The following is a 25642-nucleotide window of genomic DNA, read 5'->3' as shown; positions in this document are numbered from 1 at the left end:
GTTAACTCAAGTGTTTATTGATAATTGGTGTAAGTGCAGCTGGACTGTAATAATCTAAAAAAGCACATCTGTTAGGGTAAGAAGAAAGTATGTTGATGGGAAATATATGACACCTTGTTGTCCTCCTGATCCAGGACGGTATTTTTAGTTCACCCTCTGAATTCAGAATGTGCCGTTATCTTTGAAAAAAAGCCACATCCTGCTGTAGCTTATTGGCATCAGAGAAACAACACACGGGGAGAACAATTAGCCACCGCGATCCCGTTGAAGAAGAGGTGGAGGGGACGAAGATGAGCTTCTGCAACACAGCTACCGAGAGATGAAAAAGATGCTGTGAAGTTCAGGATGAGAATAAATAGATCTAATATCTGGATGGAAAAGTGCAGCACAGTGAGAGAGGATGGGGTTAAGAGTCGATACGTTCAGCTCGACTGGATCTTTTGGGGCTGTGGATGTCACTGTCGCCTCACAGCAAGAAGGTTTTTGGTTTGAATCCCAGTTCAGCTGGGTTCGTTCTGTGTGGAGATTTGATGTTCTCCCTGTGTCAGTGTGGGATTTCTCCAGGCACTCCAGCTTCTGTCCACAGTCCAAAGACATGCAGATTGGACACTTTAAATTGACAGTATGTGTAAATGTGCGTGCTCTGGCGACCTCTCCAGGATTTACCCGCCTCCCAAGGTCAACTGGGATTGGCTCCAGACCCCGACACCATAACCCTCAAGAGGATAAATAGTATAGCTAATGGATGGATCCTTTGGACACATGATGTTTCTACAGCATCATATTCATTAATGAATATTTCAGGCTGGCAGGATGTTTGGGACCTGCTCTTTAATAATGATTTAATAACGCACAAATAATGATTATAGCAATCACAAACAATTTTTTTCTGTTTCATAGTCTTGATGGATCTATTAATTGTGTAGTCTCTGCCAAACATTAAAGATTTCTCCCAGAGTTTAAGGTTATAAATTCAATTTGATTTGTCTGATCCGTGCAAAACCCAAAGATATTTAGTTTACGATGATATAAAATGCAGAACCCCACCCCCCCCAAAAAAACCCCAACTAATTACTGAATAAACGAACCAAGTATGAAAATAGTTAGTGGATTAATTTCTGTGATTAACTGATTAATTCTTCTAATTGTTTCTGAGCTGTAGTTTTTTGCCTCCGAGTCAAACTGAATTAGATTTTACAACATTCAGACTGAGTAAAAAAAAAACAGGAAATTAAAATTTAGCAGAAACATTCATATTTTTTCCATTATAGCACATGTCCTGTGAATGTAGACGTTTGAAAGAAGTCCAGGGGAAGTACAGTGGATTGAAGTTTTTCTCATTACATTTCAAACCTTTGGGCTACTTGGATTTATATGCGAGGCCACGGAATTGTACAAATGTGCTTGAGGCTTTAAATTATTTTCAACTTGCGAGGGCTCTGCCAGTCAAGAGGAAAGAGAGGAGCACTGTGACTCGATGGCTCCTCTCACTTCTCCCATTAGCTCCTGCAGGCTCCAGTTGACTGGACAGCATTCGTCTCAGAGGTGAAGATGTTCTGTTAGGCAGATGGAGACCGAAATACTTTTTTTTTTTTTTTTTTTTTTCTCTCAACTTGCCGGTTTCTGCCTCGCGACTCGTCTCTGTTGTGTGACCTCAGCCGCACAGGGATAAGTGTTTACTTCACGGAACATCTGATTCTGACCAAAAAAAGGCAAACCTTGTTGTGTGCTTAGGCGAAAAAATAATTCAGCCGTGTGTAATGCAGTTAAGTTTAGACCCAAAACATCAAAATAAACTGCTTTTAAACAAGAGGGAAAAAAAAGAAAAAGAAAAGGAGTGCAGATGCAGTGCGTATTAGTGTGCGGATCAGGTAGAGCTCGAACAGGGATCTCTTGTTAAAAAATGAGCCTGCAGCGGATCTGTTATAAACACCTACATTTGCCTGGATTTTAAAGCCTGACTCGTAAAAAAAACGAGGCCCCTCGTGTTTCGCACTGTGGTTTAACTGATTTTGTGAGCCAATGTAAAGTCTGCCTAACGAGAGCTAATTACACCGCGATCCTAATTGATGTGTCAGTCAAGGCTTAGCATTAAGACTGCAGACACTCCTCTGCTATTGTCTCTCCCTTCTCACTCACACAAACACACACACACACACACAAACACACGCTGACAAACATACAGTGTGTGCTTACCAAATAAATTACAACTCTGGAAATAAATTTGCACGCAGGGAAGGTACACACAAAGCTTAGAAGAAACCCAACAGTGTAATAATAGCAAATCCTGCAAGAAAACAGTGGAAAAGTTTGCCTAACCCCCCCATGAACGCACACACACACACAAAAGTTTCTGCAAAACAATGATACATTCAGAGAACAGAAAACCCAGTTTCCTTTGCTGTATCCTGCTTCGCTGCTGTGCACAACGGGTCATTTCTGTTGTGTGTGTGCTGTACACGTGTGGTTTTTCTTTGTACTTTCATGTGGGCATTCACATACTGTGTCTTATTTTTTTGTGTCCGGTGCGTGGGTTAAAGCTCCAGTGCCCATGTAATATGATTGCAGTGCAGCTCGCCATGCCTCAGAGGTGTGTCGCATTGTTATTGAGGCCAGAGAAAGGCCACTGGAGTTTGTGTCTAACGCAGCTGTAACAGCTGAATATAGCTACACACACACATACTGTACCTTTGATGGAAGACCATGGACTCCTTATACACGACTTTGAACACTGCAGGTCAATGTGTGTGTGGTTTTTTTGTGGAGACTAAAGAAAGGTAGTTTGTGTGTACGTGTGAGCATAAGAAAGAGCCATATTCCTCATATCTGAAAAGTATGGCGTCGTCCTGTATGGGGCCCAACACCTGGCTGCGCCAAGGCGTCGGCCAACTAGGGCAACGTGTGAAAACGACCTTTCCATGAGGAACAGTACATAAAGGGCTGCAGGAAACGGAGTGACCACAGCAGATCAGAGAGGTTACCCCTGCTCTCTGCCAATCCGAGCACACACATTCATCACCAGCCTTCCCAGCGGGCTCTTTGTGCTTCACACAATTCACCGGGGTGCATTGTGGGATGAAGGACCATGTGGTGTCTTTGCTATATGGGATTTTTTGCACCTGTGTGTTTCCTAAAGGTCCCTAAAGGACTCTACCGTACCAGTGGTTATAAAGTGTATGTTGTAGCCCATTAACTACAAAATGAGTTACTATAGAGATAAAGTGCAGTAATATTATTTTATTATATCCCAGGCTGCCTTTTAGTTCCATGTTCGATAAAGTTTATTATTTTCTTTTTTCAATGTCACACTGTTCATGCAGATGGAACTACTTTAGCTTCCGTCCTTGCTGGTGTGTTCAATGATGCTCTCACATTTGAGTTGCATCTCCAAGATTTCAACTTGGAATCAGACCCAGAAGACAATTGCAAAGCAAACATGGGCATCGTGACATCGTAACATAGATCTGTTCCATTGTGTTGCCACAGGGTAACAATGACTTTATTGCAAGTTTTTCGAACAAGTACATATCTCATCACGTGACCAGGAAATCATGTTCGCATCTCCTTTTCCATGGACGTGTCAAACTGGGGAAGTAATAATAATGATAACAATAACACTTCATTTATCTAAATAAGGTAACAAGTACTTTAAAAATACAAGGGAATAAACAACATCTGTTAAAACCAGTTGAAATTCAGACTTTGCTATAGAAATATGTTTAAGCAAGTGCTGGTGATGACTGACTCCCAAAATTGATTTTAATTCTCACAATCAAAACCAGCTTAGATTTGATGAGTTTTTTGTAAAAGGGTCAAACTTTCACAACTCTGAGACTATATATCCAACTTTTTTTCACATTTATAAAATAAAAAAAACACAATTTTATGTATTTATTCTAAATGTCAGACTATAACATTAATAATCTCGCCATGTCAGTGTTTCCCATTAATAATCCAAACTTTGGCAACCTGCCATATTTTAATTTTATTCTGCCACAGTTTCGTAACGATCCCCGGAAAATGTTTTACACTATCGTCCATAACGTTTATACCATCCATGCAGACAGTTTCAGAGGCAGTTATTAATTATCACTACTTCTATGGGAATAGCTGCAAAGAAATTGAAAAATAAAAATTATGGGTTCTTCCCTGTAGAGCTTCCTTCATATAAATGATGAGTCCCTTCATGTAACTGTGAACACAGGTGGTTACTGTTGGATTGGAATGTCTTGGAATGTTTTAATAATACAGGTACCAGTGATCCATTCAGAATGACATGTTCATGGATCACTGTGTGCATCAAGGCACTCAGATATATAACAGAAGAAGAGCAAGTCACATATTTCACTAGTTTTTCAGCCGCAAGGACAATGTGATGTCTCGGTAATATCACTGTGGCTATACTTGTATTTTCACAAATATGTTTCTTTGCCCGGGACGCTCAGTTCTGCTCTCCACAAATACCTCATTACTCCACAAACGCGTGTCCTTCGTATCAAATAGCATTTGGATTCAGGGCAGGAATGGGGGACTCTGCCACTGACAATTTAATAGTTTTAAAACGTAATGAAATAAATTGAAAGCGCTGTGTGCATGCCCGAAGGTTTTAAAGACGCTTGGTAAATAATCAGAGGTAATGAAAAGTATGCACCACGTGTAATTATTCAGGTAAAAGACACCAAAAAGCCTGGTGCCATTTCACTTTTATAAAAAAAAAAAAACTCAACTGTAAATATGTATTTTTTCCCGCTGTGTGTGTGTGTTGCAGCTGCTGTCAGACAGCCAGATCAACATGGTGAAGGTGGTGAACTCGGTGAGCGACGCTCTTAACGCCATGCAGAAGGAGAACGTGGGCCTGAAGGCGCGCGTCAAGGCCGACTTGCAGAGGGCACCAGTCCGAGGGGCCCGTTTGAAGGGCTGCTCCAATGGTAAGAGAAACTATGCGTGGTGCGATTTTTATATACAGTATATATACTTGACTGGAAAGATTGGATTCCTCCTTTATAGATGTGTGTGTGTGTGTCTGCTATTCAATTTGTCCCCCTGCCTCCGTATATATAATTCATACACCACTGGCTACCCTCGTATATATGTTTGACCTTCTGCCACTGTGTTCCGCTCCATGTCATGATCCCTCACTCTGTTAGCCAGACTCCACAATTCTGTAAAATTATATTCCAGTGTGGTCTGTCCGTCATCCATCTTACCACATATTCATCCGACCCCACCTCTCCCGGTGATATCAGTATGCTTCCTCGGGCCCATCTCATCCACATTATCCACTGGCCTTGGTAGAGATGTGAATTTTTTCACTGTACATGAGGAATGACTTGTATGTCCACTGGGCTGTGTTGCTGTGAGACAGAGAAAGGCCTGAGGCATCATCCCATTGGAAGGCTTTTAACCGGGCACTCTACACCCAGTAGCATTCCCCTGTTGGATTCGCCTCACATCGGTAGCCACAGCGCACAGAGCGAAGGCCGATCATGAACAGCATACAGCTTGCGATAATAAAGTGACAGAGATTCCACGCACGTTTTTTTTTTGGTCCAGCGAGACTCCAGAACGTATGTTTCACACATCTGCAAACATGAGGCCACAGTCATGTACTTAGGTTGTGACACAAGAGCAGAAGTATATTTTCAAACTTTCAGACTCACTCTTGCCGGAGAACCTGCAGTTCTTCACACGACGTGTACGCTGTTTTATTAATAGCCTACTTTACAAACAGTTTAGGTATGTGGCCTCATCTGGCTAATTGATGCAATTGGGTAATTATCTGGGACACCTGCTACCTATCAGCTGTTGTTTTCTCAAACCTGTGCCGTCTCCTGACAATGGTTTGAAAGTTAAACTGAATCATCTGTCTTTTTTTGGGGAGACTCTTCTGCTCTCCTTTAGTTCTAAAAATCTGAAGTTCTGCTGGTTTCTGGGATTAAGAGACACGTTTCCCATTGCAATATGATGTTTAATGTCGATGTGTCTTCTACTCTAGTTATATATTATATATCCACCACTTTTCTCTATATATATGACTTAACATTAATACTGAATTGTATACAAATTTTTAATTCTGACACCTAGAATTAGACCATCTAAGAGGGCTTTCACACCCACCTTGTTATAACAGGTGTGAATGGATCATTTGCACTATGAACATCAAGAGTTCAGACCTTTGAACTAATTGTAGAAGGTTGAGACGACAATAAACAATAGAAGTACACAAAGAAGCGGAAGCGCCTCACAGGATTATTTGCAGTCTTCACCACCGACAGTTTAATGTTTGAACGATGAGGATTTTCATTTGGGGCGATTGAAATTGTGTCAAGTACAGATAATGATATTACAGCCGCAATGAAAATAACGGTAATGAGCTTTTCTTCTATTTCCTCATTCCAAACAGAAAGACCCCCCCAAGCTGACAACACACCAACGTCACTCATTCACCCGTTTACAAACCAATCAATGTCAAGTATAGGTAGATGCAGACCACCTAGGTGATTACGGGATGTATGTATGTCATACAAAAAGTATTTTGTGTGCTCCCTAACTTGAAATGTGAAACCAAAACGACCCGGATCCAGTGTAAACATGAAACTTGGTTCGTCCCATGGTTTTGGACACCGATAATTTACATAGTGCTGCTGCAGAGTAAAACATTATGAATCTCCCATTCTGGTGAATTAGATTTTTTCAGATAAAATGATAGATTTAAGTGTTCCCTTATGAGTTGAAATAAATCTCTGAATCGTTTAGTTTAATGAATCATTAAAAACCCATTGGATTATGTGAAAAGCTTGAAACAGGGCTGTTTTTCTTAACATTTGAAAGCTGGATATTTCGGAGGTATGTGGTTTTAATAGGGCAGTGGGACACACTGGCTGAGGCTCTGTCCATGGTGCTGAAAATGTTCAGTGGTGGTTAAAGCTTCTGTTTCAGATTTATGCCTCCAACCACCTTCCAGAAGTTTCCAGCCTTAACACAGTTACACTAAAACGCGGCAGAATTTGCGGCGGCAGTAAATAATAAATCAATCAATAGAGAAATTAGATCTTTGCAGAATCATTATCTCACAGTAGGTATCATCGCCCAAACGGGCAATAATGTCTTCAAGTTTTAATTTGCTGTCTCCTGGCTCTGCGCTAATTATAACGATGACAGAGACAGAAACACAATTGGTCCCCATTGTTGAAGAAACCATTAGTCAATTTATGATCTGTGTAGTGTGTGCCCAGTGTATGGGGAGAACGCAATTACAACACCTCGCAATGCGATGCAACGAGATGTGAAGTCACAATACTGCTCTTAACAGAGAATGAACATTGTAATATTAATTCTTAATGGCTCATGTGATACATTGTTTCAGATTGTGCATGTAAGGGGAAATGTCTGGTGAAGTGTCCATAATTAGGAGTAATGATAAATGAGCTCTATGTATTTTCAATTCATGTTTTACATGGTGTAGTCAGCATCCAGTGGAAGGTGGTGAGGATGATTACATCAGCCCTGTTGTGGCTGTAGGAGAATCTCTCGTGGAGATTTGCTGTTCCTATTATTTCGAACCAACCTGTTGGAAACAAGTGTCCACTTCTGTCAAATATTACAGCTCATTACTAATATTTTCCCGACATGAGCATCTCCTCCTCTTGCAGCTCGGAAAATAGATCTATGTGTCAGAAAGTTTTACTCTTAAAGTTTACAACACTTATTTCTATACAAATTAGATAAGTGAGAAAACCGATATTCTATTTTTGCGCCGCAACAGGGTAGGCAAAGCAAGTAATTGCTCTGGGCCTCAAGCTGAGAGGTGTCTACAGTGATGACAATTTTTGTGGAAACCACTCAAAGAGATATTGAACACTTAAATGTGTTTTTTTTGAGGTGTAAACTAAATTATGTGACTGTTTTTTGATGAAATTCCTTAATTCTGGTTTTATTATCACATTTATTATCAAATTAATAAAAAAAACTAATAATTATGAATTGAACATGGTTCCTAACACTACCCAGGGTTTCAAAACTTTGGGGTGAAGTTTTACTTAAAATTCTATGAAGGATAAAGGACACTGCAAAGTGTGGTCTGAGACCCCCCAACAAGGCCCCATACCACTACATTTCTGCTTAAACCTTTGTAAAGTTAGCGTTTGGTTAAAGACTAGAACATTTAAAAGGATGATGTACCTGGGATGATATTGGGGTTTGCACTTAAGCTTTACTACTTTACTTTACTAGTTTTTATAAGTACGGTATACACTGTTTATTTATTTTGATGCTAAACGAATCAAGTCCCTTTTGCCAGGGCCCCCTTAAAGTCCCTTAAAACGCCCTTGGTTATTATATGCAGACCTTTGACCTTTTCCTTAGCCATCGCACAAGGGACATACAGGGACACTGCACCAGACTGTTAGATACAATTCATTCTGACGTCTTGAATTTACTCTTCTGTGTGAAATGGCCTTTTTAATTTTTATCTGTAATTATTTCCATGGCCTTTGACTGTTATTCTTAAAACAGCAGTAATTTTACCCACTCCTATTCTTAAAGCTGGGATACGTCACCTCCCACGTCATAAACCGTCCTGGGCTTCATACAGACAAAGAAGATTCACTTGCAGAAATACTTAAATTATTTGCAGTGGCAGTCTTTTCCTTATTTCTTTTTCCCTTTTATATTAACCCAGGAGATAATTTTAACTACAATAATTTTCTTCAGTAAATTAGGTCCTAATTAGGCTCTAATACTTTGCAATGGCAATGGCGCTATAAGTCACTGTTATTTGATTTATAATTCATTATTGCTACTTGAAATTCAGGTAGGCTTCATGGATTCAGAATTTTCCCAGAGTGCATCACATTGACCTATTTAAAGCACAGATATCCTTAAGCCATGTAAATGTCAGGAGTGAAGCTGTTCAACATTCAAACAAATTGACCAACCAGCTCTGAGGTTCAGCACCATGGACAGAGCGTCACATGTTTTACTTCACAAGGTTTAAAGCGTCTTATACGGTTATACATGCTCACCATGATATAATATGGTAATGCATCACAATGCTGTACAGTGTAGAAAAATACACAAAAGCAGTGCGTTCCTTTAAATGTTATCTACATGCACTTTACATAAAGTCCACCAACTCCTACTCACAGGCCTGGTTTTCGCTCACAGCACCCAGAGGCAATCAGTGCGTGTTTTTTGTAAAGTGCAACCTTGACATTTTATCAAAGACATCTTTCACTGAAGTAGAATAAACACCACATCAGCACTAATCACACATGGTATAAAACATATATTATACACGTGTGCACTTTTATGCAGCATGCAATACATTCTCGTGTTGACCTACATGTCACTAACACATACACTATTGATCCTTTTGTAAGTCAGTGTCACTCTTACACACTGTGCGGTCAGTGTACCAGGTGCTAGGGCAGTTGTGGCTCAGGCCGCAGGAGGTGGAGCGGGTTGTCCACTGACCAGAGGGCCGGGGGTTTGAGCCCAGTCTCATTCTCATTCCACGTGCCAAAGTGTCCTCGGGCAAGATACTGAACCCTGAATTGCTCCTGCCAGCAAGTGTATAAGTGATGTGTGATAGAGAAAGCGATACACATAGATGCACTGTTAGAAAGTGTGTGAATGGCAAAACTTCGATGTAAAGTGCTTTGAGCGGTCATCAAGGGAAGCACTATATAAATACAGACCATTTACCATTTTACTGACTGTCTCATATACTAAGTGTTCACACTGAGGTGCAAATAAATTAACAAAATAAAACATAAATAAAAACTCTACGCGTGCATACGCAACAGCACATTTTCAGATGTAATGCTCATGTCTGTGTGCAAACTTAAAAACCCCTGTAAGAATCCTACTTGTCTCCATAAGGATTTACAAGTTAAAGTTCAAAGCGTTTGTCAGCTATGAGCACATGCATATTGCTTTGACATTTACTACTTTTTTTTTTATTAGCATTTTTGCTGCTATATAAATAATTCAGGATTATAAGTAATACATTTTAAAACAAAAGTAAGAAAGTCAAGTCATGAATAAAGGTTGGATGCAGGACGTATTCGTGTTTGGGAACCACTGTAATGCTTGTGACTAAATGAGACGTGTTAGCTGAAGGTAGGAGGGCAGGGTGCATTTAAATGAGTTCACTTCCCACTGTGCAGTGCCTGAGATGTCAGAGTGACTTGCTTCGGAGGGTTTATGTAACTGAAGATTTTGTCCCCACACAGACGGGTTTTAGAACAGTCTCTCTCTCCTCAGAGGTCCCGTCCCACTGCCACCCGCTATAATCTGTGTATTCAGAGCCTGTTAGCTTATTACATTTATATTAACACACATTAATAAGTCACAATAGGTGATATATTCCTTTGTAAACATTGGCTTTGTCTCTTGAGTCAGTCCCACATCCTGCTGCTACAAATGTATAGTTCTCAGCAGCAGAAAATAGCACAGAAAAATGGACTATTTTAGTTCCTTCTGTTAGAAACTACAGTGGTGACCTGATTTAGGAAAACCCTTTTTAATAAAAATCAATTTCAGCAGGAACCAGAACAGTTCAGAGTGTCAGAACGTATAGAGAGACAGACCGATCGTATACTTTGGTATTTTTCGTGGGAATTGTTGGCAGTGAGAAAAATATAGAATATCACCAGCCTTGTCCTTTAAGCGTTTATAGACCATCAAAGGGGAGTTACTTTGGAGCTGGGATCTATGAGATCTATGGACACACAGCCAGGGGGACTGTTCAATAATAGAAATGTAGTTTGTCAAAAAGGAGTATAATTCTACAGGTGGGAATGTAAAGGCTCGGTTTGTGCTGGAAAGGAACTCAAACAGAGGAGTCGGACAGATACGATCAGATAGCACAAAGCTTACTGTAATTCAACTGAGGCTCCATTAACAGCTGATCTGTCCAAACTAAGCAAGAGAAGCAATCTGCACAGTATCCTACTGGGAAGAGGAAAATGTGCACAGCATTGCAATCAGAACCAGACCACATGTGAACAGAGTCTGGCATTTTGTTTGGAATAGATCTCAGCCAAATAAAAATGTAATTGGAAAATATTTTTTTTATGAATTATCTCGTTTTCATCCTTTACACAGAAACAAATCATATAATAAATCATATCAAACAAACATTCGCTCACCATTTCAAACCCACTATCTCCACTAATGATAAGTAACAAACAATAAATTCAAAGTCAATATATACAAACATAGATATAAAGTATAAGTATATATTTACACGTACATTGGCATGAACGTACATCGTCCAGGAGGAGTGAGGAGTCAATATGTTCCAATATCTTAAAAGTCGGGTTGGTAATTTGTTTCTCAAACACTTTTTTATGTTATTCGTTGAAATCCTCTTCACGTCCTGAAAGCCATTGATAGATTTAGAAAAAGCCGGTGTCTGTGGCCCTCGCATGACTGACGCCTAGCTGTCTGTTACTAACTGACATGCCTGCCCACACCCTGCTGGAGAGACATATACTGCGAGAAAGCAAGTAAGGGAAAAGTCGGCTTCTAGCAGTTTTCAAGTCAGTGCCCGTTCATGTGTTTTGGGGGCGTAGCTTTGACGAGAGGGCTGGAGGGCGTGGGATGTCTTGGTTGCATTTGTTTTAAGAGTAGCCTGCTCTTGCTATCTTTTCCAGGATTACCAACCCTAACTTTAAGACATGGAATAGAACCAGGAGAAGGTTCTTAATTAAGAGCAAGAATGGGTTGCTTGAAAATAAATAAAAAGAGATAACCAACACTAATGAAAAAAGGCAGTAGATCGTAGAGCATGACCAATTAAAAACAACCCAAGAAGTGAAAAAAACTCCTAACTTTGCCTCTTTTAGTGAGCTTAGTAAAGGCCTGGTAAAAGGTACAAAGGCAGGAAACTGACATGTCTCCTCTTGCAAAAAGCCTATAGTCAAAAATGAATGATGCATGTGCTCAGATGTTATTGTCTGGGTGATGGATCCAGATGGAGATCACATGCTCATACTTGGTGTAAATTGAGAAAAAAAAAGCCCATAATTGTCCATGCAGGTGGAAACAGGCAACATGTCGAGGGGATTATTACGGCAACATGTGCACCTGACAGTCTGGCAGGAAACGGAGGCAAAGTGGCCGTGCGGTGAATGCCGGAGAGCTGATTGGGCGATTGGAAACTGGTTCACAGGTGTGTGCGGGAATTAAGCGATGACTGAAGGCGGGGGAAACACTGGGCGAGTCGGAGAAGCAATAACTACTGCGGGGCGGGAGGGAACAGCCGGCGCTAAAATGACAGGAAGCATTAGTGACGGGCGAAGTGACAACAAGAATAATGCGAGTAATGTTGAGAACGGGTCGTAGCCGTGACGGGAAACTACTTCTGACACATCATGTCAATTAGAGAGCGAGGGTTACATGTTGGGCTCGGGGAAGATGACAAGCAATGTGGAGGAATTACCAAACAATGGAACAGCAGAATACTTAATGTGTGTGAAGTCGTGAAGTAAGTCAAGCAAGTGGACGTGTAGTAGCAGCACGATCAATACGAGGGTCCACGGAAGAGGAACTTCTCTCTCGCAAAGGATCATTTAACACACAAAAAAAAAACTAACTTTGATAGCCTTTGTTATAGAGGAGCAAATTCTTAAATAATGATGATAGTGTCTTTTTTAATGTCCCATGGAACCGAGACAGCTTCAGCTTCCTGTAATGAAAGAGAGCGACTGTGAAATTCTACCATTTATGTGTGATGATGATGAAAGTCGGAGCTTATTAGGCGGACAGAGAGATGGAAAAGCTTCGGGGAGACCAAACATCCCATATCATGTAGGGACTGTAACAAAAAAAAAAGAAATCTCGTACGGCCTTTTCAAGAACTCTCCCGGCTGTTTTAAATTCAGGAGTTTGACCCGGTGAAGGCTGGCATGCATAATCTATGACACTGTACTCATCACAGAATTCCTCTCCTTCCTCCTGGGGAATAGATTTTTTCTGTATCCCTGGTGTGAGACGGGTTTCTGAGTCACAGACGAGGGTGCTGCCGTTCCGCACGGCTGTAGCTTACAAGCCTCCCGTCTCTTTGTCTTTGTCTACGCCCTAACTCTTCATGAATTCTCTTTTTATATCCTGCACCCTCTCCGTTTGTGTCGTAACTGTGAGCCGTACTTCTTCCTCCCTCACTTTTGTTTTCCTCTTTCACTCACAGCTTGTGCCGTCTCAAATCTGCGTCTCTGTGCTGTATTTCTACTTCTTCTCCACAGCATCCCGTCTTTATTTGGAACAACTGGCCTTCTTTCTTTTTTTCATTTATCCTCCGCCCCATCCGTCTCGCGGTCCATCTTTTTTGGGTCCTTCCTCTCAGCACAGACATTCTCTACCTCCTCATTTACGTTTTTTTTTTCACCCTAACTTTATTTAACAGTGGTGTTTCTCAGTTTGAGGCCAGGACTTATTGATTTCACATTCACATTTTGTAAAGCTCCAACTGAAAACCCCGCTTGCACTCAAATCTACCCTGCTTGTGCTTGAATTCCTCACTCCAGCTTCAGCTCTTCTCCTCACGTTCACCATGCGTCTGAGCGTGCGCAAAATTCCCAGACGTATAGTGATTACACTGTACGTCTGTGGATTCTTTAGCTTCAAGAGCCCCGTACATTAGAAACAGGAAGTCCCCTTTATTATTACACCGCATTCCCATTACTGTGATTAAAGAAAAACAAGCATTACAAAATATGAACGTAAAATAAATAAGTCCTGGTCTTAAACTGAAAGATCATGCCCTTGAAAAGAAAACAAACTCATTGTGCTTTTTGAGATGCATCATTTTTGGAAAAACAGTCCAGACAGCAGAGTACGCTGACATTGTGGTTTGTCATTTTGACGGGACCACTTCACACCTCATGTTCACCGTACTCACGTGCCTCTGCAGAGCCTGGCTGCAGACAGAAGACGGGGTGACGTGTTTTCTCGTGTTTTTCCTCATCCCCTCTCTTTGTTCTTACAGCTGCGAGCGCTCGTTGCCCTCGCGAGCCAAGTTGGACCTCATTTAATTTCATGCCTCCTCTGTTTTCACCTCTCCCTAGGCTCACGCCCACGTGACTGCGGCGATCTGTACGCTAGTGGTCAGAGGGAGGATGGCATCTACTCCGTGTTTCCTGTTCACTACCCTGCAGGCTTCCAGGTCTACTGTGACATGACCACAGATGGAGGAGGCTGGACAGTGAGTCAGAGGAGAACACACACGCACTACTTGTGTCCACAGTGGACACACGCACACGACACACAAAGCTCTTAAGCTGTTTCAAACTAAAATGGGAACATGCCCTCGGTCGCTACATTTTCACCAGGGTTATGATCAAGCAGAGATTGACGACAATGGAAATGGAAGGTCTTTTCACTATGTCTGCACTCACAAACCTGCTTTTATTCGCAAAACAATTACAAAATAATAACGATTTAACATTGCTTCCTTTCAAGTGAGCGTCAATAAATGAGCTTCCCTACTGTGTTTTTATCCCCAAGGACCCTCAGTGATTACAGTTGTACTCCCTTAAGAATCCCACGTATCAATCCGGAAAGGTCTCATTAAAGTTTTATCAAAGACGCAAGGAGGAGAGAAAATTTCAAAAGGACCGCTCCATGATTTTTTTTATGCTTTGTTTAGAAATTGGGGATATTAATTAGTCAGACTTGAAATGAGAATGTCAACAGTAAAGTGCAGAAAGGAAATGAATAAAGCAGCAAGTGAGAAAATAAAACGGCTCTTAGAGACACCGCAGAACCTGAAATACATTGTATGAAAAATGTGACAAAAAGTTAATGGAGCCATAATGGCGGAGGTTGAGAATCAAAAGCTGTTGTAAGCTCTTACTGTGACAACTGATCCTATAATATAACTAAATTAAAGCTGCAAGCAGCATTGAACGAGCACTCACACTACGTGCATGTAAGGGATCCAAGCAGGACGCTGGTTGACAGAGTTGTGTGCTGACTGGTCACGGTGCATGTGTCTACTGAATTTCCAACACATAGGGGGCGCTATTTAAAGATTTTGCCACCACCAAACTATTGGTAAATATTTCTGCAGGGCGGGATTGTTAACATGTTAGGTTTGGGGGAGATCGAAACATGAACTGGGAACTTCCTGTGTCATGGCAAAACATCCCAATTTCAACGCCACGCTACGGACATGCCCGTTCAATGAAAATGAAGCCTTTCATTATTTATTCAAATATTTCACCTTATTTTTCCTCGATGTCATCTCAACCTGATTTTGAGGTGAATCTAATAACTTTCTTCGGGAGTTCGTTAAAATATAACGCCTGAGACTCTCCAAAATGGCCAACTTCCTGGTGGGTGACGGCCATTGGCCCAAAAGGTTTTTTTGTACATCTGGACGTGCAACAGGTCCCTGCCAAGTTCTGTACGTGTAGGTGACACATGCTGAGTGGGCTGCTCCGTTGAGATTGTCTAAGTGACGCTGGTGTTGCCACGCCCCCATGAGCTAGAACCATAAAAGTGTTTCACCACTTTCACACATCGAACACGTTCTGACCCTCAAGAATGCAATCGAAGAGGCAGAAGAAAAGCATAGTGATGGTTATATAAATAATTCCTTCAGTCTCAAAAGAACCCACAGAGATCGAGGCGGGTGCTCTGGCCCTCATTTTATATATACAATATATTTTCTAATGCTGAGATATAACACCTAATAAAAAAGATGGGACATAAAGATACGGACAAACTGCAAAAGCTGTCTCATGAAAATACAGCTTCTTTTATTTTTTTTACTCGTGAAATTTGTCACTGTGCCTCAAGCTCACAGTAAGAGACTGTTTTCATTATAGCTGACAAGAGTTTGACCCGGTTATGTTTTGGTTTTGTAGGTCTCACGCTCTCGTCTTTGTGTACTAATATTTTGAGAGGATTTTGTTTTCCTGAAACAGATGGAAACATAGAGGGAACATGGATAAAAATATAAGCACCTCTTAATGTGCGTGTGTGTGTGTGTGTGTGTGTATTTTTCTCCTTGATCAAACTTATGTCACTTGTCTGGCCTCGCTAAGTCAAACACAGTTGTTTGAGGGAGACTGTATAGTGGGAAGTGTTGTGTCTTTTGGGAATGAGAGACAGCGAGGTGAACAAACATTGACACAGAGCTGTTTGAAGTTATATTTGGAAGTGTGTGGTTTAGATGTATTTTACACACACACACACACACACACACAATCTTACTAGTTAGAGCCATTTATTTCCCTTTGTTCTGAAGTGTACCGTCGCAGCCCTCAGGGAAAGCGCAGCAGTTCTTAGCAGAGAACTAAGGCCTTGTAACACTTAAGAGATTTAGATTCCAGCTACATGAATCCATCACAGCTCCTTTTTTTGTGTGCAGGTTGTGACACATCTAAGTGAAGCATCCAAGTGCAGATTTTTGGGATCTGTCCTAATTTATTCAAAGATTGATATTCTGAGTTTTGCACAATGAACTCTTGTGTAAATAATAAGCTTCTTTCATGTCATGCAAAGTGGTTCAGGCTGCATAAATATTGTTCCACCTGCTTTACCAGATAAAATGAATCTACTGCCTTTAGTTACACGATTGAGTGTGTCATCCTCTTTCTGGTCGAGGGTGTGATGCGGTTTTCTTCACCAAGATTTTGATGGATATTTTAAAACTTCCTCACATGAACACGATGTGTTTCCTCGCTTGTGTTTTAGACGTGTGAAATGTGATAAGTTTTACGACCTGCTAATATATTTGCTTGTAATGTGTGGCAGGGCCATGTTGAAGTTTTAGGCTAAGTATCATTTAAGTAGGCGCATATCACCAGATCTGCTTGTTGCCTGCATTATTCTTGTTATATTATGACCTTATTCTCGTAAAATTATAACTTCTTTCTCAAAATATTACACAGATATCTCAATTAGGACTTTATTTTTGTAATATATAAAACAATATTTGTAATATGACAATGTTTTATTGTGATTTTCTTCTTAATTTCGATTATCTTCTTGTAATATTATGAGTTTATTCTCAATCAAGACATTATTCTCATGATATTAGAACTTTATCTTCTTTTTCTTTATCATCTCAACATGGACCCTATATTGTGTTCTAAGTTCTACCATTAATGCTTATAATAATAACACACATAGTGTTATAATGAAAATAATGAAAAGCTAAAGGAAAAGCTCTAAATGCAACTTGAGTCATAAATCCTCGAATGGTTTGACGCTCCCATTTTTCATTCACTTCCACCACAAACACATAGGGCACGTATCAAACCTCAGCCTAAGTCGCCGTTACATTGGCATGACAGTGATTTGTGCGCGTATGTGTGTGCACTTGTAAATCCGTGACTAACTGCGCGAGATAGGCAAGGTCGTACCCTCCTATCACCAAATAAAGCAGGACTGTCACAGTGACAGAGTGCTTACAACAGCATGATGGAAGAGGGCTACATACCAGCCTGTCAGTGGGTAAAGGTGTGTCGGCGTGTGTGTGTGTGTCTGTGTCTGTGTATGCATGAATTAATGTTTGTGCCAGAGTGTGTGCGCACACTCGCAGACGGAGCTCGGGAGTCAGATCAGTTTCCAGCTCTTTTTGGTACAATGCGGCGGTGTTAAGTAAGCGCTCCCCGCATATTGTCCTGTAACAGGATTTACATAGAAGCCCAGATTGAAGTGATAAAGCAGTCGTTGCTGATCCTGCCAGGTGCGTTGAGCTGATTGTGATAACGCTTGAGCCTCATTAAGAGATCAGCGTGGTGTGATCCAGCGGGGGCAGGTAGGGAGACGGGATGCTCGGCGAGTTGAGTGGCTTACTGTCTGTCTGACGGCTGAGCTTAAATAAGGAATGAGCCATATGCTGCCACCCTCATTAGCATACTTCAACACGGCGCCGCGCTGTTGCGGGAGACTGCTGCAGACAGACTGAGAGATGAGGAGGTTACTTGGAAGAAGAAGAGGAAGAAGGAGGAGGGAACAGAGGAGACAGCAGGAGACAAAGAAAAGATCTGAGGTGGTGGGAGAAAGTGAGACATAATAGGGAACAGCGAGTTTATTTTTCCATTCTCTGCAACGCCTTAATTCACATATAGCCTGAAATAAAATCTTTGTTTCCTTCAGTATTTGCGGTAAAGAAAATAGCCCGTAGGGAGCCTGGGGGGGGGATAATGCTTCTGTCTTGAATAATAGTGACAAGAAGTGACTGGATTGAGACGTCAATCTGCAGAACTGTAGCATCAGTGAGTGATGACCTTTAGGAGATGTCTGTTAACGTCTCTTGTGAATTTGGAAACAGCGTATGACGAGATGTGGACCTTCTGTACGATCAGCTCAGCAAGGATTTGTTATGTCGTGGTCATGTGTATGTGCCCATGATTTACTATGTTAAAGAAGCTGTTTTCCATAAATGCTCTGCATGATGCACAAATCAAACCAACCCGACACAAGCACGCACAAACACCACAGTCTCTCACTTTATGAATACGAAATTTGGCTTTAAAAGTCATCTCTGTATAAAACTGCACAATATCTACCAGGTAATTCAAAAAATGTCTGTCTGTCTGTCTGTGGAACGCAAACTCTCGTAAATCATTGATATAATCGGCTTCTGTGTCGTGAAAAATTGCCTGAGAAAGTGCAGTGCCAAGTTTATTGCAATATGGACACGTGATACGTTCAAAATATTCCTAAAAATTGAATAAAGCTGGCAGTGGGGGCGGGGCATGATGCAAACAGTCAGCTGAGGCCAACATGTCCTCTTCTAGGTCCTTGGATAAAATACAGCGGTGGTCGACAAGTGGGTGACACTGCGGGTCAAAATCGCCAGATCATTTTTTATAATTTGATAATTTCTATTTCATCAATTCGGACATATATGAGCCACACACATGAACAGTCACAGAGCCAATTCTATTAAAAGTATGGCCTTTAAAATCCTAATTGCACATAAACCATGTAGGATGAACCGTTTTCTTACTGTTTATAAAAAGCTCTGCTCACAACGTCCAGCCCACAAACAATACAAAGTGACAGAATAATGTAGAACCGTTTGAGGAGGACTCACTAATGACCAGGAATATTTCTGAAGTAGCTCCAGAGCAATGACACAGGACCATAAAACCGGCAGGTACTGCATCAGAGGCCCAGGCAGAAGATTTCACCCAATCTTCCATACTGTAAATTACTCAATGCCATGGCTCTACATAAATCCCAATGCTGCCTTATCAATCGTTTTTTCGCTGAATGCTGTAAGAGGTAGAGCTGTTTCCCTCCGGGTTCGGAGAGGAAAAGAGATGATGTGTACCGCACCTGTCAGCTTCCTTCAGCGAGAGAAAGAAGTGGAAAATGTACGGCTGAAGTAGCTTTGAGGCGTCGCAGACAGGAGGGATAAATCTACAGTAATGTGTCCTGCTAGTAGCCTAGTAGCCTCAAATGTCCTTGGCTGTATGGATACAGCGGTAATGCAGAATACGAGATGTTTGCACTGAGTGCTGCTGACATCTCTGGAATCACATGAATCACATGAACATAGGGAGCAGCATCCTCGAAGGTATAATGAGTCATAGATCATAGAAGCCAGACTAAAGGAGGCTTCTAACAAACTCTCTTTGGATACTACTGAGGGCAGTTCCAGGTTCTTTGTACAGGCACTATGCTAGATTACCCATAATGCCGATTTATAGTGTTTGCTTTATGGAACTGAGCATTATATGAACGCAAGAACGATAAATACCAATGCAAGTACTCAAATATAGAGAGTGAATGGTTGCACAGCTTCTGCTAGAGCCAGGGGATCCTGGGTGGAGCTGAAGGGGGTTGAATGAAGGAGTCTTAGGTTCGATCGACTGAGACACCCTCCTGTAAATCAATGTGAACGTGAACCAACACAAACAATTGGTAATGGTCCTTTTATGAAAGGAAATTAAACAATGGATGTCTGACAGTAGAAATTCTGAATCCGTAAATTGATGCATAATTCCTCAACCTGTGGCGTTTTGCCACTGCACCACTGGTCCAGTCACGTATGGTGGTTAATGTTGTCTTGTGTTAGTAAACTTTAGATAGATGCTGTGTCGCTGATATAAATGTGCACAGCTACTGACCTAATGAGTCTTTTCGAATTGAGATCCTGCCATTTTACATTTAAGTGTCGCAGATTAGACCCGATGTATTTAAAGTAACACTGTGACCAGCACCGGCAGCTTCTGCAGCCACAAGGGATGATTTATTCTTTTTAGCTTTTAGTCCGAGCATTCATGTCCACGTCCTCTCAATCACTTGACCAAAACTGCAAATGTGTCGTACCGCTCACTGAGCTGAGACGTGGCTGAATGATATATAATCTTAATGATCCTTGGCTTCCCAAACCGGACGCACCGTCGCTGTAACAAACACACCAAACTCCATTAGGATTTAAAAGTTTCCTCACTGTTTTTAATGACTTTAAAATGAACTTTTTAATCGATCTTTGCTCTTGCACTACTCCAACTTAACTTGCTGGGACTAACTCCAGTTTAAGATGCTGCGTGTGGGCATGGACTGGCAATGACAGAGGCACCAGTCTTCCTATCGCAGGTCAATGTACCATCAGTATGACTTTAGCTGCTGTTGTAAGGTAAAAAAATGATTTCAGAAAATCTTGAGATATTTAAATGTCCTTGTCTTTTAACCTTTTCGTTGTGGTGGTGTTCACCAGATGCACACACCTGTGATGCAAAAACACATTCCTGCCAACGGTTTGAAATGATTCCACTTGGCATGCAACTGCCAAGATGCACAGCGATGCCCCACAGGCAAGGAAATACAAACAACACTGTTGTTAGAGCTCAAGGAAACATATTAGTCTTTTGAGGAGTAACACTTACACCCTACACCCACACAAATACCATCTCCTTCAAAATTAGCATTTTAAGTCTATGCCAGAAATTATCCACATCAAAATGCCTGAAAACGCATTAACATGACCATTCAGATAGCCTCCTCTGCAGTTGGTTGCTTAGCTGCAGGAAACGCTACAGAAGAAACAACCAGGGATCTCTTATGGACCGAAGACATGCAGGGTGGAACTGTTCCCGCCAGTGAAGCGTTGCAACATTTGTTATTGATTATCCATGTTGCTTTTAGCACTGGTAGTTGAGGCTATTTCCGTTTCCATGATAAGTACATGAGGAATGAGGGAAGGATACATAGTTATGGATAAGACCCAGCCAGGAAGGGAATTTGAGTGTTTGCATCATTGGTTACAAAAGTCTTCGTTCTGACCACCCAGAAATGAAATGTTGGACGTGTTAAACTAAAACGGGCTCAGCTGCATTTCATAAAGTCTCTATTTAAAGCCCTGACCCTTCAAGAGTAGTAGTAGAAGTAGAATGGACATCAAGAAACCTCCACAGTGTAATTCAACAGTGGCTGCTGTTTAGTAAATGTTGAATAGCCTCGCTTTAAATCTTAATGGAACAATAACAAATCGCCAACGCTCGAATGGAAATTGCGACTCAAGCTACCGAGACTTGAATCCACAATATATATTATAAGTGAGGAGACATTATTGCAGGTTGATGTGGACGGTTGTCGGAGGAAATTGGTCGGTATCTCTCCACCGTCATAACTCGAGCCCTGGAGAGTGTCTGACCAAAGACGCTGGAGGGATGAGAGCACAAAGGACATAAAAGAAAAGAGCTGTCATTACTCGGCCCGGAGGTGTTTAATACACACAAATAGAAACACAAATGTACCAAATGTTCTGCCTATACCTATAAAGGAAGGGTTGGATGTTACAAAGCAGGAATAGAGTACATATCTACATTCTGTAAATGCGTTTTCATGCTGTGTTTAATAGTTGCTACCAGACCTACCGATATACTTCTCACACACACACACACACACACACACACACACACACACACACACACACACACACACACACACACACACACACACACACACACACACACACACACACACACACACACACACACACACACACACACACACACACACACACACGAGCGTCCCTCTCTCAGATGAAGTAATCCTCTGGGCATGTGCTCTACCTCTTTCGGCACTGAGAGATTCCAAATGCCATTTAAATGCAGCCATACAGCTTAGGGTAATGTTTTCTATTATTACTATTTTATTTGTTAAAAGGACGGGACTAAAAATGACCGCGGCATAAATAATGAACGAGAGTAGATACATCCGAGTGCAAGCGCGTGCAGCTGCATTATCAAATGGTGCTTTTATCAGAAGTACCGCAATCACTCTCAAATATACAATTCAGCTAAGAACTGAAATGTAAAAGTTTGAGATTGAATGTACGATTGTGTGCGTGTTGTATGGCTGCTTTAGAGGCTTTGAGTGGCTTTCTGAGCGTTTCAGAGTCTACGGCCGGGGCTTTTTCAGTATCTCTCTCCTTTGCGGGGCTTCTTCAATATTTCATCTCTGTTAGTTTATTGGTTTGGAGAAAAAAAAAAGAAAGACGAATCCGGGATGGATGTTTTTGTACTTGTGTCTTATCTGTAAATGCTTTGTAAGGCAGGGAAATTGAAAACTTCTGAGTACAATCCAACTTTTGTTCAAAGCATAATTCTTCTTTCCTACGTTCCGTTTACTCACATGTTTGCCGTTATTTACTCTGCAGGGACAAGGATGCTGACGTGCTATTTTTTGACCCTCATTAGCTGGAAAGAGCGGACACACGTTATTGTGCAGCTGAAAGAGAGAATGAGCTGTCTGCTGGTCGCATTATCACAGGTAGTGTCAGACATGTCCTAAGGATATTAGTGCCATTAGCTGGGGCTGGGTGGAGGTTATGTGAGGAAAGGTTAGACAGTGTGTGAGGGCTGCTGCTGTAGGAACATTCACTGATTTCATATTTCCTCTCTCCCATTTGAGCCTGACACGAATCAATGCAATGTCACTGCTATTAAAAGTTTCATAACCAATTTTATTTTTTTCCCCCAAACTAAAAGCTGAAGACATGTACATGCAAAGGAAACATTCATGTGTTTACAATACAGTATATGGCAGATGGTCAGTTTACTCTTACGCTCTTTGTAGACAATAATCTTCGTCCATACTCACACACCTGAAAACACAGATCACATGTATGAGTCCTGGCTCACCGCTGCCAGTATCTTTCCCTGCACCGGGTCGGTGTCATGCCCATGCACGGATGTTAAAAACAAGTTTCAAAACCCTTGGCAGGAATCTACCTGTGTTAACCTCGTTTCTCCTAATCCCTTAACCCAATAAGGGAAACCGCGTTTCCTGCATATACGACGTTTACGAAATCAGATCACCGCCGAAAGCCAGGAATAATCTTTTTTTTACCGAAGTAGATGTAAATGCAGAAATTGTGTTTGCATGCGAGTGTGTGTGTGTGTGTGTGTGTGTGCGTGAAGGAGAGAGAGAGAGAGAGAGAGAGATAGTGTGTTTGCGGATGATTGTGTTTCTCCTTCTGTTGCTGTGTTCGGATCACATCTGTCTTTCTGATAGGATTATAAAACATTCACCTACAGATGTTAGCGGTCCTTTTTTTTTTTTTTGAAGATAGAACATTCTGCAGGCTGCTGTGGATTGTCACCATATCATCAATATTCTTAACAAGTTAATTAAATTGTTAGCGATCCCTCTGCCCGTCTGTTTTGATCTATTTTAAATCTAGGAAAGGAGGCGTGAGGCAGCTTTATTCTTAAAGCTTGGGTCATTTATTTATTTATCTTTTCTACTCCGTGTATATATGCGAGTGTGTGTGTATGCGTGTGTTTCCATCCGTACTTTACCAGTTTTTCTCGGTGTAATCCAGTCTGTCTCACATGGCTGATCCATTAATCACTCTCTGAAGATTTTACCAATTAACCTTAGTTAGTCAGTATAGAGCAACGGCGCTAAGTGACATCTGCTGCCAAAGCACCGAACGTATAAACATAGTGTGTTCGCAGTGTGTACATGCCAGGAGCTAACAAGCTATTGGCACTTTTCCTATTTTCCACCCAGTCATATGCCAGGAGTGTAAATCTGCCCCAATCAGCTTTGGAGCGCTCGTGGCGATTCTTCCTCGCACTCTGCTCCGGTCTGTCGGTTCAGGGTGTCCGTCTGCGCTCGCCGTGGGCTCCCAGTCGTTGACAGAAAGCCTGCTGAAGAGCTTAAGGCTGCTTGTTAAGTAGCCTTCATCTACTGCAGAGATTACAGGGAGCTTAATGTGATCATGCCAATGCAATAGCCCATTAGCAAGTGTTGGGTGAGATGGATTGGTGATTTACTTGTTAATACCATTTGGCCATTTTACTTCAATGGGGCGTTTGTTGGTTAAAATGGTTTAGTCCACATCGTAAGGTTTATCTTACTAGTTCAGTGCCCATTCTAAACCTGCCTGTTTGGAATGGGCTGTTTTCTTGTCCTGTGTTAATGCTCCAGAGCTACTTCAGAATTATTCCATGTCCTTAATGAGTCCTCCTCAAACAGTTCTACAACATACTGTCACAATTTTGTTTTCAACATGTTGTGGACCGAGGATGTTCAGCTCGGTCCACACACAGCTACCAAAACATTTGGCGATGCTACTTTATGCCGTCACGCTCCAAGTCGCTGGAACGGCCTTGCAGAGGAGCTGAGGGGGTCTGAAAAACTTGTGTTGTTTTTTTTAAATATAAATTAAAAAAACACCAAGTAAGCCTGAATTATGTAGTGATTCATAAAGTTATCTTTTTATAATCCATTAATTTTTTATATTTTATTGTTGATTGATGATTGTTGACAATGATTGATTGTTTTATTATTTACTTTTCATAAAATTAGTGTTAGTGTTGATTACATGTTTTAATCACCTAGTCTCTCTCTCTCTCTGAATGTGTTGAACAATTGTCTAACACATTTTTAACATCCTGTGTTTTATAATTCTTCTGTAAAGCACTTTGCACTTACACAATTGCATTTGATTTATTTGAAAGGTGATATAAAATGTGATTCCTTTCCATAGAATTAATTTACAACATGAATTTTAGATGTTAAACTGTCAATTCTTTCTTTATTGAGCCTTGGTGACACAGACACTCGGGGGCGATCTATACAAAATAATGTTAAGGATTCCTGAGATGTCCATATCAAACCCTTATGACAAAGAAATGTCATTGATGCTTGATATTTTAGAATGTAACCCTACACTTTATTGTAAATAAATATGAAGTAAACTCAAGTATAATCAACGTATTTACAACTTAAAGAAAGTGTTTTCATGTGAATATGAATGCATATCTTTTCTGCATTGTTTATTCAGTAGACTGTTTGTTGCATGTCAGCAAACATAAATCCCAATATGCCACGGGGCTCATATTGGCCGATTTAATGGGCAAAACGATATATATCGGTTGGCGTGTAATTCATACAATGGGTGATCCAAACACAAGCAGACAGCTCCTACTTTGTAAGTTCACACCTGATGTTACAGAGCGTCTCTCTTCATGCGTCACGAGCGGCCAATTAGGATCAGAGCTCATCTCCTCGCTCAATATGCAAAAATAACTTGTATGTAAATTCTTTCTGTAAAGACCAAGTGACGACTGAATGTCTGTGAGAGAGCGAGAGAGAGAGAGAGAGATGAGTGAACCAGTGCTTTACAATGACATAAGATTTTATTATTTTAAAT

At 41.1% G+C, this 25642-nt stretch overlaps 1 protein-coding gene across 2 annotated transcripts in view; it reads left to right on the top strand.

Moving 5' to 3' along the window:
• Positions 1-25642, top strand: part of fibcd1 (fibrinogen C domain containing 1) — a 111241-nt gene that overhangs the window by 42138 nt on the left and 43461 nt on the right. For both annotated transcript variants that reach the window (XM_034602661.1, XM_034602660.1), the window contains 2 exons: positions 4769-4928; positions 14073-14209. In XM_034602661.1, the coding sequence (XP_034458552.1) occupies positions 4769-4928; positions 14073-14209 (297 nt within the window). The remainder of the gene's footprint in view (positions 1-4768; positions 4929-14072; positions 14210-25642) is intronic.

This window comes from Hippoglossus hippoglossus, chromosome 12 (genome assembly GCF_009819705.1).
Source record: "Hippoglossus hippoglossus isolate fHipHip1 chromosome 12, fHipHip1.pri, whole genome shotgun sequence".
NCBI classification, from domain to species: domain Eukaryota; kingdom Metazoa; phylum Chordata; class Actinopteri; order Pleuronectiformes; family Pleuronectidae; genus Hippoglossus; species Hippoglossus hippoglossus.
This window is presented reverse-complemented; position numbering and strand designations above follow the sequence as displayed.